At 38.2% G+C, this 16,198-nt stretch overlaps 1 protein-coding gene across 13 annotated transcripts in view; it reads left to right on the top strand.

Annotated features, from left to right (window-relative positions):
• Nucleotides 1–16,198, top strand: part of TMEM116 (transmembrane protein 116) — a 145,626-nt gene that overhangs the window by 91,272 nt on the left and 38,156 nt on the right. For 12 of the 13 annotated variants that reach the window (XM_077875683.1, XM_077875691.1, XM_077875694.1 and 9 more), the window contains 6 exons: nt 1,886–1,935; nt 2,824–2,907; nt 3,280–3,412; nt 5,757–5,901; nt 6,466–6,539; nt 7,292–7,520. In XM_077875683.1, the coding sequence (XP_077731809.1) occupies nt 1,886–1,935; nt 2,824–2,907; nt 3,280–3,412; nt 5,757–5,901; nt 6,466–6,539; nt 7,292–7,520 (715 nt within the window). Of the gene's footprint in view, nt 1–1,885; nt 1,936–2,823; nt 2,908–3,279; nt 3,413–5,756; nt 5,902–6,465; nt 6,540–7,291; nt 7,633–16,198 lie in introns of all 13 variants that reach the window. The other variant, XR_013366520.1, reaches the window with a different exon arrangement.

The raw sequence follows: 16,198 nt of genomic DNA, 5'->3' as shown, positions 1-16,198 counted from the left end.
TCTGGAGAGCCAACACTTATAATTACTTTTCTATATTTTAAACTTGTAGAGTTTCTCAGTTTCCTACAATTTATTAATGGCTATCTATCTATCTATATCTATCTATCTATCTATCTATCTATGTATATATATATCCTTTTATATGTTTGCCTACACGATCCTAGAATCCTAGAGCTGGAAGATACTACAAAAAACTGTTCATTTCCCTCCCTCAAGGAGATCAATGTCTAAAAAAATTCAACAGCCTTATATGGCTAGTATTTCAAGTTTCTATTCATTCACTCACAAGCTCTAAGAGACTGGAATTTGGGAGATGTTATTTGGCTACAGAGTCATTCTCTAAAGAAGTTACCATGATGAGACCAAAAGCCAAGAATGGGAACAACATGAGGAGATATTTTTCTGAGGCTTGAGGAAAACAAATTAATCTTTGAAGGAAGGGGAGGGAGGGACATAAGATTAGCTCTTATATATGGCATTCTACTGTTTTCTTTGCATAGAAATGCACATACTGTACTTTATAACTCATGCTATCGTTCCAAGAAGACAGACTCGAACCCCAAATTTTAACCTCACTGCCTTTTATTCTGTCATCATAGCTTTATATCAGGAATCTTGAAATTTTTTTTTTCATTTTGAGTTCTCTTTTAAATATCCTAGCAAGACTTGTGCCCTAAACTATTATCAGTGAGGTTTTTTTTTTTTAATCAGAAATTCACTGACAGCAAGGTAAGAACGAGAATTAAACACAGGTGGTTAGCCTGAGGATAGAATAGACATCTAGAGGATAGAATAAAAAGAGATGAAGGGACGTAGGTGGAAGAGATCACCAAAGACGAATTTTACTTTTTTCGCATTTTATTTGAGTCAGCAGTAGCTATCTTACTTGAAATCATTTACTGTTCCTGATCCATAGTTTTTAGGGCAAATCAGTTACCCACCTCTGATTATTGATTAATTGCTCACTTAATGCTTATTGATTCCTAACAATGCCATTCTAGAATATAATATAAACTCTTACCTCAGAACAGAAAAAAACTTATTTTCTATTCTATTCTCACTTTAAAGTGTTCTGTTCAAAGTCTTTTACCATAAACTTCCGGTGGATAGATAACATTTTTCTGTAAGCTATTTTTCAGTGTCTAACATAGCTGGGGGGTTTGGAATGTTCTTTCTTCTAGAGTCTCATGGGTATTATTTCCAAGGGGCTTATATAACCCCTCTCTATTATACTAGTCCTGGCTTATTAAGCTTTCTGCTGGTCATCTTATACATAGACTGCTACTCCACCCATAAGGTTGGAAAAGTCCACACTTCCCTGGATCTAAAAGAGCATAGATTGAACCATTAATAGAACAGGGAGGAGTCCTACTTACCTTTATTCTTTTTTTTTTCTACTTACCTTTATTCTTAAGAGAATTTATTGTGATATCCAAGTCTTACTTTAGGGTACTTTCCACAGGCTCTCTTTGTGGCTGTTGTTGTATGTTTTAGAATATAGTAATACAGATAAAATTCTCTTGTCTCCCATGCTAAGGAACTATCTATTTTTTAAGATTGTATTTATTTATTCATGAAAGACACACAGAGAGGCAGAGACACAGGCAGAGAGAGAAGCAGGCTCTGTGCAGGGAGTCTGATGCAGAACTCGATCTTGGGACCCCAGGATCACGCCCTGGGCTGAAGGGAGGTGCTCAACCCGCTGAGCCACCCAGGCATCCCAGGAATTATCTATTTATTTGAATTTTGTAGTAAATATTGTTTGACAGAAGCAAGGTGGCTCTTGGGGATTTTTGTTTATTCAAGTGGTATGTGATGACCTGATATTTATTATACTATGATTGACAATATTCTAAGACTTTACTAGTATTTATTCTTTTCACAGGTTATAGATTATACTTGTCACATTGGTCAAATAGCCATCATTTTGTCAAGGTAAGGTTTTTGCTTTCCATTCTAGAAAGGTGTAAACTCATTATTATGGTCCAGGTGGGAACAAATAGGAGGACAGTGCCTTTTATTTCCATTGAGTCTATCACTCCTAGGTCCTCACAGAGCCTGAGTTGGAAGCAACAAACATAGGATCATTGGTACCATATTCCCAGATAGAAAAAGCAAGCAGTTTGAAGTTACAGATTTGCATTTTAGCCTTAATTCTGCCATTAACTCTATGTGACCTTCAACAAATATTTCCCTTTAAGTTTTTGGACTTCTAATCCCTTTTTATATCATAAAGAGTTATAGCAGATGGCTTTCAAGATCTCATCTACCTTTATAACACATTGGGTGAGTCTTAAAAGTATTTACCCCCCAAAGGGTCTGGATCTCATCTAAAGTAGTAGTCCTATCAGAGTTGATGTTAAGAGTTTGTAACTTTTATTTCTGGGTCTTTTCATCTTATAGGGACCTGGCTATATTTAGCTAGATAAATAATGGATTATTTAAATGTATACCTTGAGAAAGCTCCCAGGAAGGGGCTGATGAAAATGAAGCTATTCCTGGTTGTCATAGAATGTTAGCACAGAACTCCTTGTTAGATTTTTCCTTTCACTTTGACCCACACCCAAAGACTGTCTGTTAGGGTTCATTAATTTAGATATGAAATGCATTCTCCACTCCATTTACCTAGCAGTTGGACAAGAAGTATACATAAAGTTTTTGAGGCCCTTTTCTTGAAGAAATTAAATGTGTGTGAGGGTGGGTGGGTGTGTATTTGTGGAGAGTAGAGGGGTGATGGAATTGAGAGAAGAACAGAGTATTTTATGAAGGGGAAAGAGCATAAAAATATCTGAATATTAGGTTGATATTTTTTTTTCCTCCCAGCCTGATACCTCTGCTGTTGATGATACCTGTATTCTGTCTGGGCAATATCAGTGAATGTTTCCACAACTTCACCCAGAGCCACAGGTAAGCAAGGATCAAATCTATCATTTTAATGGTAGACTACACCTTTTCTTTTTCATATAGAGATATGGAAAAGACTTTCTACATACATTCTGGCCAAGTTGTTTGTATTTGGAACAAGGTAATATGGAAATTTGGTGTAGTCTATAGAACAAGGTATAATCGAGTCAAAAAATACATAAGTAGAAATATAATGCAAAGTGACTGGAAGATAATGTGTATATGAGAAGGACTAAGGTATTATGGGCAAGGGTTGGCAAAATGATAAGTAAAATTTGCATACTTATTAAATTTTGTTGTACCAAATGGGTATCTTTCGTATCTCTCTAGTCTTGTATCCGTAGTAGTACTCTTGTCCATTGATTCTCTTCCTAGGTGTATTCTGATGTATTCACCATCAGCCATGGCTGAACTGCCTTCTGCCAACACATCAGTCTGTAGTGCACTTTATTTTTATGGGATCACCATTTTCCTGACCAGCTTTCTCCTCAGCCTCCTCACCATTGTGGTATGCCTTTCTAGAAAAAGGGAATTTGGAGGGATATGGCAGTATTTCCAGGGCCTGGGAAAAATGGGATGGAGAGACATTTCCTAAAGTCCCAGAACTAAGAAGGTAGCTAAGAGATATTGATAGTTTAATTACTACCTCAGTATTTGGGCTTCCCAAAATTAAACGATTAGTGGGGAAAGAGTCTATATTCACTAGGTGAGAATTATGCTCACCCTAGAACTAACTAATATATGTTCCTGTGGATCCTCATGGAAGACCACACCAGAAAACTAGTATATATCAAGTATACCCTTTATACAGGCTAACACTCCAGAACACAGGAAATATGCTTTGATTTAATTTGATAATTTTCCAAATAATGAAGAAGGTTTCTTTTCTCAATCCTTTATTAGCTATATGTGCATTTATGCTATGTCTAACTGGGATTAAAGTGGCTTAGGCATTTACTAAATACTCATTTAACATCATCAGAATGATGTACAGTTAAAATAATTTGCCGTGTAACAGTATGTTATTTACACATAAATGCATAGTACAAAATCAGCACACAAGCGAATATGCCTTTTTATTTGCCATATCTACTTTTCAGTGTCATTTTCTCCTCTCTTCACATGCTAGTTCAAGTATTACAAACTGCCTGCAGACCAGATTTATCCCACAGATATGTTTTGTTTTGCTGGCACAGCTGGCACATGTGTACCAAATCAATTATGGAGTATTTCCTTTGACAACTTAAAAATAAGTTATAGAGATAGCTTGGCTCAAATCAGCATCTTTGTAAAGAGGGTGAAATGAATAGTTTATATTAGGATGGTTTTGATGTTCTACTGAATGACAAGAGAGGCAGGTATCTCAGAGCCTCACCTGGTGATTCTTGTTTGCCTCTTTATTTTTTTTTTAAAGATTTTATTTATTTATTCACGAGAAACACAGAGAGAGATAGAGGCAGAGACACAGGCAGAGGGAGAGCCGGCCTTATGCAGGGAGCCTGACGTTGGACTTGATCCTGGATCTCCAGGATCACACCCTGGGCTGAAGGCGGCACTAAACCTCTGAGCCACCAGGGCTGTCCCTTCCTTGTTTGCCTCTTTAAATAACCCAAGCTTCGGGTGCCTGGATGGCTCATTTGGTTAAGTGTCTGCCTTCAGCTCAGGTCATGATCTCAGGGTCCTAGGATCAAGCCCCAGAGTTGGACTCCTGGCTCAGCAAGGAGTCTGCTTCTCCCTCTCCCTCAGCCCCTCCCCCCTGCTCATGGTCCCATGCTCTTTCTCTCTCAAATAAATAAAATCTTTAAAAAAAAATAACTCAAGCTTCAGTGGGCATTTAGAATCAGAACTGATTCTACTAGACATAAATATTCCCAAATAAGTAAAAGCCTCCTTTTGATTTCTATGTATGTAGGGAAAGGAAATTACATGGCTAAATTTAATTAAATAATTGGCTTATTAACTTAGAAAATGGGTCTAGATTATTAGGGAAAATTTTAGATTTGTTACCAAGATTTGTACCAAGATTATTGCCTAATTTATTCCCCATAAAAAGTTTGTTGGACTTCTGAACTGATTTATATATTTTTTTCATTAACTTAATCTTATTTGAATAGCCCCCAAATGGAAGGGGAAAACTATCTATTTTCCATCTAAGGTCAAAAAGAGACTTCTTAAAACTTCTTTTGCTTAGAGTTGAGAATTTAAGCTCAGCCATGGTGCTAAAGTGTTTCTTTAAAAGAATTTTTTTAAGATTGATTGATTGATTGATTGATTGATTGATTTATGATAGACATAGAGAGAGAGAGAGAGAGAGAGAGGCAGAGACACAGGAGGAGGGAGAAGCAGGCTCCCTGCCGGGAGCCCGTTGCGGGACTCCATCCCAGGACTCCAGGATCACGCCCTGGGCCAAAGGCAGGCGCTAAACCGCTGAGCGACCCAGAGATCCCGTAAAGTGTTTCTTTTAAGGGTATTAAGCACAGAATACTTTCTAACACAATTTCTAGTGAAGTGTTTTTAAAAAGGGTCTGGTTAGATCTTAGCTTTGACTTCCCATACATTCTGTGATTAGCCTCACTTAGGAAAAAAAAGCCTGAGAGTTGATGTAAAGTTTATGTATTGAACATTGTAACCACAGGTTTGGCTATCTGTCCATTTCCCTTGGGCAAGCAAAAAGTTGACTCTGAAGATTATTTTCTTTCAGAAAAAGCCAGTCTTTGATGGCAAAGACAGGAGAATGAAATTTTCTGCTCTCAGATCCTGAGAGAAGTGATCCCTCTACAACAATAGGAAGCTAGAGCTGGGAAGTTTGGCCAAGCCTTAGGCAAACTACTCACTGCTGTACCCATGTTTAGGTCTTACTTATCCAAGCCCAGACTCTGTATAAGAAGTTTGTAAAATCAACTGGCTTCCTGGGGAGTGAACAGTGGGCAGTGATTCATATTGTGGAGCAGCGAGTTCGCTTCTACCCAGTGGCTTTCTTTTGCTGCTGGGGTCCAGGTAGGTATCTTAAGGGAAAGAGCCAGGTAATGATGAGGGCACCTACTGGGTTCAGATCAAGCAAAATGGTCTCACCAAGAAGGATGACTGCAATTTGTAAAATTCCTGTCCAGCTGTAAAATCTATATTGGTCCCACTTTCTTCTTTTTCTTCCTGTGTTTTAGACATTAAGGTAATTGGACATGAAATGAAACCTAAGAGAGGAAACATCCTGATAGAACTCAGAGGTATTAACACCTGTCCTTTGTACTACACAAAGTGTAGTGAGGATCGGATAATGCTTATGAAAGAGCTTGATAAATTCTGAAATGCTAAGAAGTGCAGCTTATCTTCCCATAGTGTGTCTTATCATCATTGCTACACTAATAACCTGCAAAGTTTAGTCAATGAGGAATAGAAGTTGTAGACCGAAGGCCCAGTGGTTTATGTAACTGATTAATCTCATTCTTAGTCTTTATTATGCCTATAGCTTTATTTCTCACAGTATGTAGGCATGTAGACTTGGGAATTTTATGCTCAAACAGGTGCGGCTGGCAAGAAGATTTATACTTTGTGTTTTCACAGTTGTCATTCTGATGATCATAAAGCTAACTAAGCCACAGGACATGAAGCTTCACATGGCCCTCTGTGTTCTCCAGGTAACACCTTCAACATCTTTTCTCACACCCTCTTATCCTGTTCTCTTATACTGCCATTATGCAGTAAGCACAGTTTTTTCCCTTAGCATATTTATTTCTGTGTTGCAAAAGAGAAAATGTATTATTTATATTCAGTTATGAAGAATGTGAAATTTTCCTCACAAAGCAGATACTTTTGTGAAAGTGCTGCCATGCATTCCAGAGCATATGTATTTCTAGTTAACTTCATCTTATTGGTGTTATTTTTAGGAATGGGTAACAAAAAGACAAGATCTACCAGATAATGTTTTTTATGAAACACTGATAGTGGTGATTTTCTCCCATTCAGGATGAATTGAATGGGATAAATTAGCTATTCTAGGTAAACGGGGAAAGAGGAATACAGAAATAGAATGATTCTCACTTTACCTCTTTCATCAGACTTAAGGTTTTTTTGGGTTATCTGATTATACTGATTGGGCATTGTTCTCAAGCCTCGCCTGGGAAATGGCGGTAATAAGGAAGAGCATTGAAACCAGTTCGTTTCCCTTATGTATATGCTAAGAAATATGACCAGGTCTCAGTCATCCGTAACAAGGTACAGTGTGAAGAGTAAGTTCAGGAAGAGCTAGACAAATATAAAAAACTGACACCAGATCTTGATGTTTGAGATATAGGAGATATAACAATGCTTTATAAATAAGGGGAACGGGTACTATTCCCTTGATCTTTGAAAATCTGAAGGATGGGTTCCATCACTTCATCTCCTCCAGGCTCTAACAGCATCATCCCAGGGTCTGCTCAACTGTGGAGTATATGGCTGGACCCAGTACAAGTTCTACCAACTAAAGCAAAAGGCTCGGCGTGATGCAGACACTCAAACACCATTATTATGCTCACAGAAGAGATTCTATAGCAGGGGCCTAGATACAATGGAGTCTACCCTTACTTTTGCTACTAGCCCTCCACCATCCTTTGAAACTGTAATACTGGAACATCCAGGTACTGGAATTACTCCACACTAATGGACTGAGAAGAGTGTTGGGGAATAACATCTCAAGTCTTTTCCAACCATGCCTTAAACTATGGAAGTGAAAGAGGATGTAGTGCTGTGGTTAGTAGCTTTTCTTCTTGATTTGAGCAGGGTCTCTCTGTTATTCTCAGATTCACTAGTGATTCTTAAAAGTCTTTGTTCAGGGAGGTGAAGTCACTGTCCTTCTAAGAGATAGACTCCTGTCACCTCAGTGAATACTAGATTTGTTTAAATCTCTTCTAGATAAGTTCCAGGTTGTTATTTATATGTGCCATTTCCAGGTTCTCTACTCCAGCCATGGTTGTGGGGTAAGTAGGATGGCACGCAGTCATATTTTGCCAGTATTGTTATTCCCTTTGAGGTTGGACAAAGAAAGTCTTAGGTTTCTGTTCTTTGAAGAGTATTTGAAACTCAGAAGAAAGTAGAACAGTAACTACCAAAAAACTGATGGTGGGATCCTCAGACACACCCTAGTCTCTTATTTGTTCAGTACTGTTCTAAGTCTTGACAGTAGGGACTATCTGCTCTAGGAAATTAAGGCCAATCTTGTGAAGTTACAGGGGATAATAATATTTATAAGAAATCAGGATTAAAAGAAATTTTAGGTATCAAAAACTCTCACCTCTCATTTATAAGCAGAAATCTAAAGGTAGGTTTCATAGTGCCTGGATATAGAATTAGGTTGGACCATATGAAATTACCATTTTTTGTAGGTGAAAATGGCCTAATACCGTCAATTTTACATGGTTTAACCTACTGGTAAGTGCTCAATATATATTTATAGAATAAATGAATGAGTAAGTGAATGAATGGCTAGTAACTAGAATTTGAACCTTTTGGGAAAGAAAAGATTCCCAGACTGCAGAGCCTCATTCAACAGTAGAAATGTCTAATCCATTTCTTCTTCTTCTCCTCTACCTTCTCCTCCTCCTCCTCCTTTTAAAAAGATTTTATTTATTTATTTGAGAGAGAGTGAGAGCAGGGAGTGGAGCAGAGGGAGAAAGACCAGAAGACTTTGCACTGAGCATGGAGCTTGACACAGGACTCTATACCAGCACCCTGAGATCATGACCTGAGCTGAAACCAAGAGTCAAACACTTAACCAGCTGAGCCACCCAGGTACCCCTTTCCTTCTTTAATCAAACAGCAAGTGATGTTTGTCCTCTCCAGTTAAGTTATGAACAAAGCCATGAGATGCCTGGGTGGCTCAGTGGTTGAGCATCTGCGTTTGGCTCAGGACGTAATCCTGGAGTCCGGGATTGAGTCCCACATCGGGCTCCCTGTGAGGAGCCTGCTTCTCCCTCTGCCTATGCCTCTGCCTCTCTCTGTGTGTCTCGCATGAATAAATAAATATAAAAAAGAAAAGTTATGAACAAAGCCAATCTGCTGAGGCCAGAGCAATAGATACTATGATGCAAAAATAAAGAGGAAAGCCAAGTAGACAAAGTGACTGGAATGAGAATCATCTAAAACACCTGGAGCTAGTAATGAGATACTTCTCATCTGACATACTCCTTTGATCTAAGGAAAAATCCTTAAGATTAGAGCAGATTGACAGAATAGATTACAATGGGTGCTCTGAATCATAAGTTCCAGAGATCATTTTGAAGGAACTCTCTGTAGAAATGTTAGGGTGCTCAGTAATAGCTCTTTAAGTTCAAGGTCATAAACTTCAGCCTTACTATGGAGGATAAACTCTCCTTGTTATGTCAAGATCACATCTTGAGGCCTCTCATTGCCCCGTATCTCTGGAAACCTGATTTTTGGATGGCACAGAACAAGAAAGATTGCTTCATATAAGGAGCTGCTTTAAGTTCTTTTAATTTAAAATGAATAATTATTCAACATTTGGAGAGACAGATGGAAAAAAGGAAGAATTCCTATTTCCCTAGAACTTGAGGGACATCAAAGCTACAGAGTCCAGTCCAATTCTTAAACATTTCTTTTAGTGGGGTGCCTGGGTGGCTCAGTTGGGCGTCTGACTCTTGATTTCTGCTCAGATCATGATCTCCACATGGAGGAATTGAGCCCTACATCAAGCTTCATGCTCAGTGAAGAGTCTGCTTCTCCCTCTCCCTCTACGCTTTCTTTCTCTCTCTACCCTTCCCTCTCTCTCAAATAAATAAATCTTTAAAAAAAAAAGGCCTTTTAATGTGACTTCATATTCAGCTTTATTACCAGAAAGAAGGCAATTATCAAATGTTTGTCAGGTTTGTTAATCTTGCTTTGATGAATTTTTTGCAGTGACACTGCTGTTAGATCTTCAGTGGATGTAAGTAAACAAAAAGATAACAGCAATGAGAAATAGTAAAAGGCTAGGCAAGATCCAGATTAGGATTATTAGCTTTTTGTCATACTGAGAGTCAGAGGGAACATGTAGAGTTGGGCCACTATTCAAACTGTCCCTATAACCCTTTGATTCACATGTAGGAGGGGTATAGATGTAGACACAGTGACATTCTTAAAATTTTTGTGAATACCCCTCCATGACATTTGTCCAGGTTGTAGTCATAGTGGAGTGTAGTGGTATCTAAGCAGGTTTGATTAATATGGATCTTCTGTAGACCACGTCGGGTACCATCCTTCATCTTCTTCTCATCATTTCTGTCTATGGCTTTACAAAACTCTGCTCTCCAATACTACATGTCCTACATGGGGAACTGGGTAAGCGTTTGATGTTTTTCAGTTCAGTCAACAGCCTTTCACATTTTGTGTCTTTGGCCTTGTACTTACTAAAGATGTTAGTCATCCCTTTTGATTGACTGCCACAGTTTCCAAACCTGCCCCCTTTGGTATTCTATGTAATGATACCAGCTTTCCAGGTAACCTTTGTGCCCTTTCCAAAAATTTTAACACACTGATGCTTCAGCATCAGCCCTGGTAACAGTAACCTTGTTCTTTGTAAGGAGTGCCATCTTGCTTGTAGATATCTATCTGGCATCACCTGGAGATGCCATTACAGTGTTCACAGGTCACACTCATCTACTCTGAGGCAGCAGGTTTAGAAATTTTCAGGTTTTGTAGAAGGATCCCAGATGTATAATCTGAACCTTTCTTCAGCTGGCATGAGGGCAGACAATAGTGATCCTTTTAATATTCAAGATACTCACAATCACATTCTTTTCCTTTCCTAGTGTCTTTTTTTTCCCTTTACAATATGACTTTCCAAGGGAGTGCCAGAGCTCAGGTTTGTTAAAAGGTAGTCTCTGTGCTTATGCAATTGCTAGGGGAAGTAGTCAGAGCTACAATTGCTGAAGTCCATTTGACAGTAAGAAATTCATGCATAGGACAGAGGTTCTGGCAATGACACTTGTAGGTCATAGTCATGCTTTGTTCCCAAGTTTTGGCCAAGCTCATAAGCCATAAAAGCTGCGAAATGTGGTATCTTTTCATGACAGAAAGATTCAACACTGGTTGAATTCTTAGCAGTACAGGGGTACAGGGGATCCCTGGGTGGCGCAGCGGTTTGGTGCCTGCCTTTGGCCCAGGGCGCGATCCTGGAGACCCGGGATTGAATCCCACATCGGGCTCCCGGTGCATGGAGCCTGCTTCTCCCTCTGCCTGTGTCTCTGCCTCTCTCTCTCTGTGACTATCATAAATAAATTAAAAAAAAAGAAAAAAAAAGAGAATTCTTAGCAGTACAGATACTATTAAGAAATGCATGACTCTGACTCTGGTACCTCCCAAGATTTTGGCTAATGATCATATGAGCAACATTATGCTTCACCCTTCTCAAAAGATGCCAGGCTCTCTAGCAGTTAAAATTTTGAAGTATTTCTTGCAAATTCAGGAAGATTTTCACTAAGTTTCTCTCTGTCCATATCTTCAACCCAATAAGTAATATTGTCACACTTAATTCCTTCATATACCTGTTAACAGGAATATCCATTACCATCTGTTTGTCTTGGTGACATTATTATTCCACATTTGGAACTGCAAATTGTCAACCACAATAAACATTGCTGCATACTTGGAGAGTGGCCACATAAGGTTGTTGAAACCGAGGAGGGTTCTATTTTGCTCTGAAATTGTGAAGTGATTAAGAACTCCTCTTGTTTATCTCCACTCACTGCACAAGACTAACCAGATTTTAAAGATATGATGAAAAATATATGCCCAAAATTCTTTGAAGTATATTTAGACTTGATGCCAAAGACAGTGTCCTATAAAGTCAGGACTCCCTTTGTAGCCCTGAGCAAGTGCTGATAGTCAAAAGAGAATGCAAGTCACCCCCTGAACATACAGTTGTCCTGAATAAAAGGCATGTCCAACCCAGTATCCCATTTTGATGTGTATAAACAGGGAATTTCTTGATAAATAATCCTTTCTTTTGCTTCAATTTAATAATAGGCCATTTTCCTTGTATGAGCAGGATATAGGACACTTTTTCTGCTTTTTCTTCCAGTCCTTTGAATATTATCAAGTTGCTAGGGATGCCTATTCTATAATAAAGAGATTTTCATTTATAATGCATTCCTTGAAGAATAGTTACTATTAGCAATAAAATTATATGCAACTCAGTATAGGAAGGGCTCATTCTCAAATGCCCCATTCAGGAATTCCTGGAAGAAAAATCATCCTAACCTTACTTGTGACCATTTGATTTCATAGAAGGAAGGGCAGAAGGGAGGCAAAGTAACTAGGGTTGTCATTGTCATGGCCCAGTTGAAACAACTGATAGTCTTGCACCCATGTCTCAGTTGCCTTCCCTGAGATCCAAATCTTTGCCAGTGACACAGTTGTTTAGCTAAAGCCCAAAGCTTTGCTGCCTGTTGCAAGGATAGCTGCTTCTACCTGAGAGTTATATGATATCTGTCGTTTGACTGTGGTTCTTTCTACTCCTGTTGTGCTCTCTCTTCTCAGAGTGTCCTTACTTTGCAACCTTCATCAAAGCACAACAGTGTTAGTGCCTCTTAACTGAGTTCCTGCTGTCTTCATAGAGGAGTATACCAAGGAGAGGAAACTTTCATAGGTCCTGCCAGTACTATGACTCAGGATGAGGCCCCAAGAAAAGAAAAAGGTATAACTTTCTTCCTTTAGTCCCAGTCCTCATGGAAGTCTTCCCCTCCTGTCATTCATTGTTCTTTTGAGTCATTGAAATGAAAGGTTTCCAGAGCAGGGGTTTGTGGATCTCTGTGTAGGTCACATTTTGTATCATTCCTACTCTGTACCACTCATCCCTTTTCAAACCTCCAGTCCCTTTTTCTTTCTTTCTTTTTTTCTTTGTTATTCCCGGTATGTTTATTGTCTTATTCCTAGAATACATGTAAAGTATTAGAATAATTAACCCATGTCTCTGTTCTTTTTTCTCATCAGCCTAGTTTTATGAGGTCAAAATAATGTTTTCTCACATTATTTGGGTTAGTACTTCTCTATCTAGACCTACTCAGTATGATGATATTATTCATTTCGAATACAGTTAAGTTTGTATGTTACTGTTCATATTTCATTTTGGGTTTCCCCCCGCATTTTGGATGATGATGATGACTTTGAGGGCTTGTGAAATATTATCATGGTTCTAAAACTCAGTAGTATACCAAAAAATATGCAGAGTACACCTCCTTGAGCCTTTAATCTGCTTCCATGACCTACTTCTTTCTACCAAGTTCCCAACCACCAATCTTAATAGTACTTAGTTTATTTTTCCTGTATTTCTTTCTGCACAAATTAGCAAATACATGTATATTTTCTTGTATCTTCTCCTCTCTTCCCTTCCTTCCTTCTTTCTTTCCTTCCTTCTTTCCTTTCTTTCTTTTTTTTTTCTTTTTAAAGATTCTATTTGAGAGAGAGACAGAGACAGAGGGCATGAGAGAGAGAGTGAACACAAGCCAGGGGAAAGGGCAGAGGGAGAGGGAGAAGCAGAGAGGATAAGGTCTGTGGGGAGCCTGATGCAGGGCTTGTTCCCAGGACCCTGGGATCATGACCTGAGCCAAAGGCAGACACTTAGCCAACTGAGCCACCTAGGTGCCCATATCCTCCCTTTCTTATATAAATGTAGCATAAAATTTTGCATTTTCTTCTTTAAACTTAAAGATACATCCTGTAAATCATCCCATAGCAGGTCAATGAGATCTTCCTCATTCTATGTCTTTTTTACAGCTGCATAGTATTCCATTTTGTGGATATGATTTATGTAATCACTCTTCTACGTATGGACTTTGCAGTTGTTTACATTATTTTGAAATTACACACAACATCAACAAATAATTTTGCACATATATATTTTTGTGGAAGCAATTTTCTCCACAAAATGGGGAAGCAGTGTCTCTAACTGTAGATGAACTTTGTTTGATATTGCCAAATTCCCCTTCAAAGGGTTTTTCCAGTTGCATTCCCATCAACAATATATTAGAGTGCCTATTTTCCCACATTGTAAGCAACAGGATATGTTACCATGTCACAGAGTTTAATTTTCACCAAACTAATAGGTGAGAAGTGGCATCTCAGTATTGTTTAACTTGTATTTTTCTGGGATCCCTGGGTGGTGCAGTGGTTTGGCGCCTGCCTTTGGCCCAGGGCGTGATCCTGGAGACCCGGGATCGAATCCCACGTCAGGCTCCCGGTGCATGGAGCCTGCTTCTCCCTCTACCTGTGTCTCTGCCTCTCTCTCTCTCTCTGTGACTATCATAAATAAATTTAAAAAAATAAAAAAATAACTTGTATTTTTCTAATTTTGAATGAATTTGGACATGTTTTAATATGTTTAAGGACATTTTTGTATCTCCTAACAGTTATTTTTTCATGTCTTTTCCCCTTTTTCTATCAAGCTTTTGGTCTTTTTTTCTCTTTACCCTTTCTCCAGCTTTATTGAGGTATATAATTCATTAAGAAAATTGCATATATATTAAAGTGTATAACATGTTAACTTGATATATGTATATAATGTGGAAGTTTTATATACATATAAAATAAAAATTAAATATATTTATGAAATATAAACTTTCTAAAAGGCAAAGGAACAGTACAGTTAAAATAATTTTGGAGAAGAATAACATACGGGAAGAACTCTGTTCAATTTGAAGACTGGTTTTGGTGATGGGATAAATACATAGGTCAATCAAACAGAAAAGAGAACCCATATATGTATGGCCAACTAGTTTTTGACAGAGGAGTAATGGCAACTGCATGGAGGAAGGGCAATCTTTTCAACAAATGGTGCTGGAAAATTAGATATACCATAGATTAAAAAACAAAACAAAACAAAAGACCTCAACCTAAACTTCACATACACAAATCATCTTAAAATGGGTCACAGATCTAAATGTAAAATGTAAAACTTTAAAACTTTTTAGAAGAAAATATAGAACAGGACCTAGGGCTGGTGAGGAATTTTTAAACATACTACCAAAAGCATGATCCATAAAAGAAATCCGTAAATTGGACCTCATCAAAAGTTAAAACTCTTAATTTGTAAAAGACCTTGTTAAGAGTATGAAAAGACATGCTAAAAACCAGGAGAAAATATTTGCAAACACATATCTGATAAAGGACTCATCTAGAATATATAAAGAACTCTCATTACTCAACAATCCAGTTAGAGAATGGGCAAAAAACAGAGACATTTCACTGAATAGGGTATATGGATGGCAGACAAGTACATAAAAAGATGCTTAACATTAGTAGGCATTAGAGAAATGCAAATTAAGGCCCCATGAGAGATCACTACAGACCCATTAGAACAGCTAAAATTTGAAAAAAAAGACACAATGTCCAATGTTGGTAAGGATGCAGAGAAACTAGATCTTTCATACATTCCTGATAGTATAAAATTTTTTAGCTGCTCTAGAAAAGTTTCTTTAAAAAAATAAGTAGGTTGGGGTGACTGGATGATGGGCACTGAGAGGGACACTTGACAGGGTGAGCACTGGGTGATATGCTACATGTTGGCAAATTGAACTCCAGTAATAAAAAAAATAAGTAAATGGCATGGCTTAGCAATTAGGGTTATAGATATTGATCTCAGAGAAATGAAAATGTATGTCTTCATAAAAACTGTACTCAGGAGGAAGCCCAGGTGGCTCAGCGGTTTAGCACTGCCTTCAGCCCAGGGTGTGATCCTGGAGACCCAGGATCGAGTCCCACATCAGGCTCCCTGCATGGAGCCTGCTTCTCTCTCTGCCTGTGTCTATGCCTCTCTCTCTCTCTCCCTCTCTCTGTCTCTCGTGAATAAATAAATAAAATATTTAAGAAAACCTATATACAGAAAATCACAGCTTTATTTGTAATAGCCAAAAACTGGAAACAGCCAAAGTGTTGCTCAGTAGGCGAAAGGTTAAGCTGTGGTAAGTCCATGTCATGTATTAGCAGCAAAAAGGAATGAACCATTGATTCACAACACTTAGCTGGATTTCAAGGGCATTATGGTGAGCGAAAAATGCAATCTCAAAGGTTGTATACTATAAGGTTCCATTTGTATAACACTTCTGAAATGACAAAATTATAAAGATGGGTAACATATTAGTGTTTGTCAGGGCTTAGGGATAGTGGGGTGGGCAAGAAGTGGTAGTGTAACTATATAGAGGGGTAGCATGACTGAGAACTTTGTGATGATAGGATAGTCCTCTATCTGGATTGTGGTGGTAGTTTACAAAAATCTACACATATGATAAAATGGCATAGAACTATACACATTGTAACAATATCAGTG

This window comes from Canis aureus, chromosome 27 (genome assembly GCF_053574225.1).
Source record: "Canis aureus isolate CA01 chromosome 27, VMU_Caureus_v.1.0, whole genome shotgun sequence".
Taxonomy (NCBI): domain Eukaryota; kingdom Metazoa; phylum Chordata; class Mammalia; order Carnivora; family Canidae; genus Canis; species Canis aureus.
The sequence above is the reverse complement of the archived record's forward strand: the minus strand, read 5'-3'. Positions and strand labels throughout refer to the sequence as shown.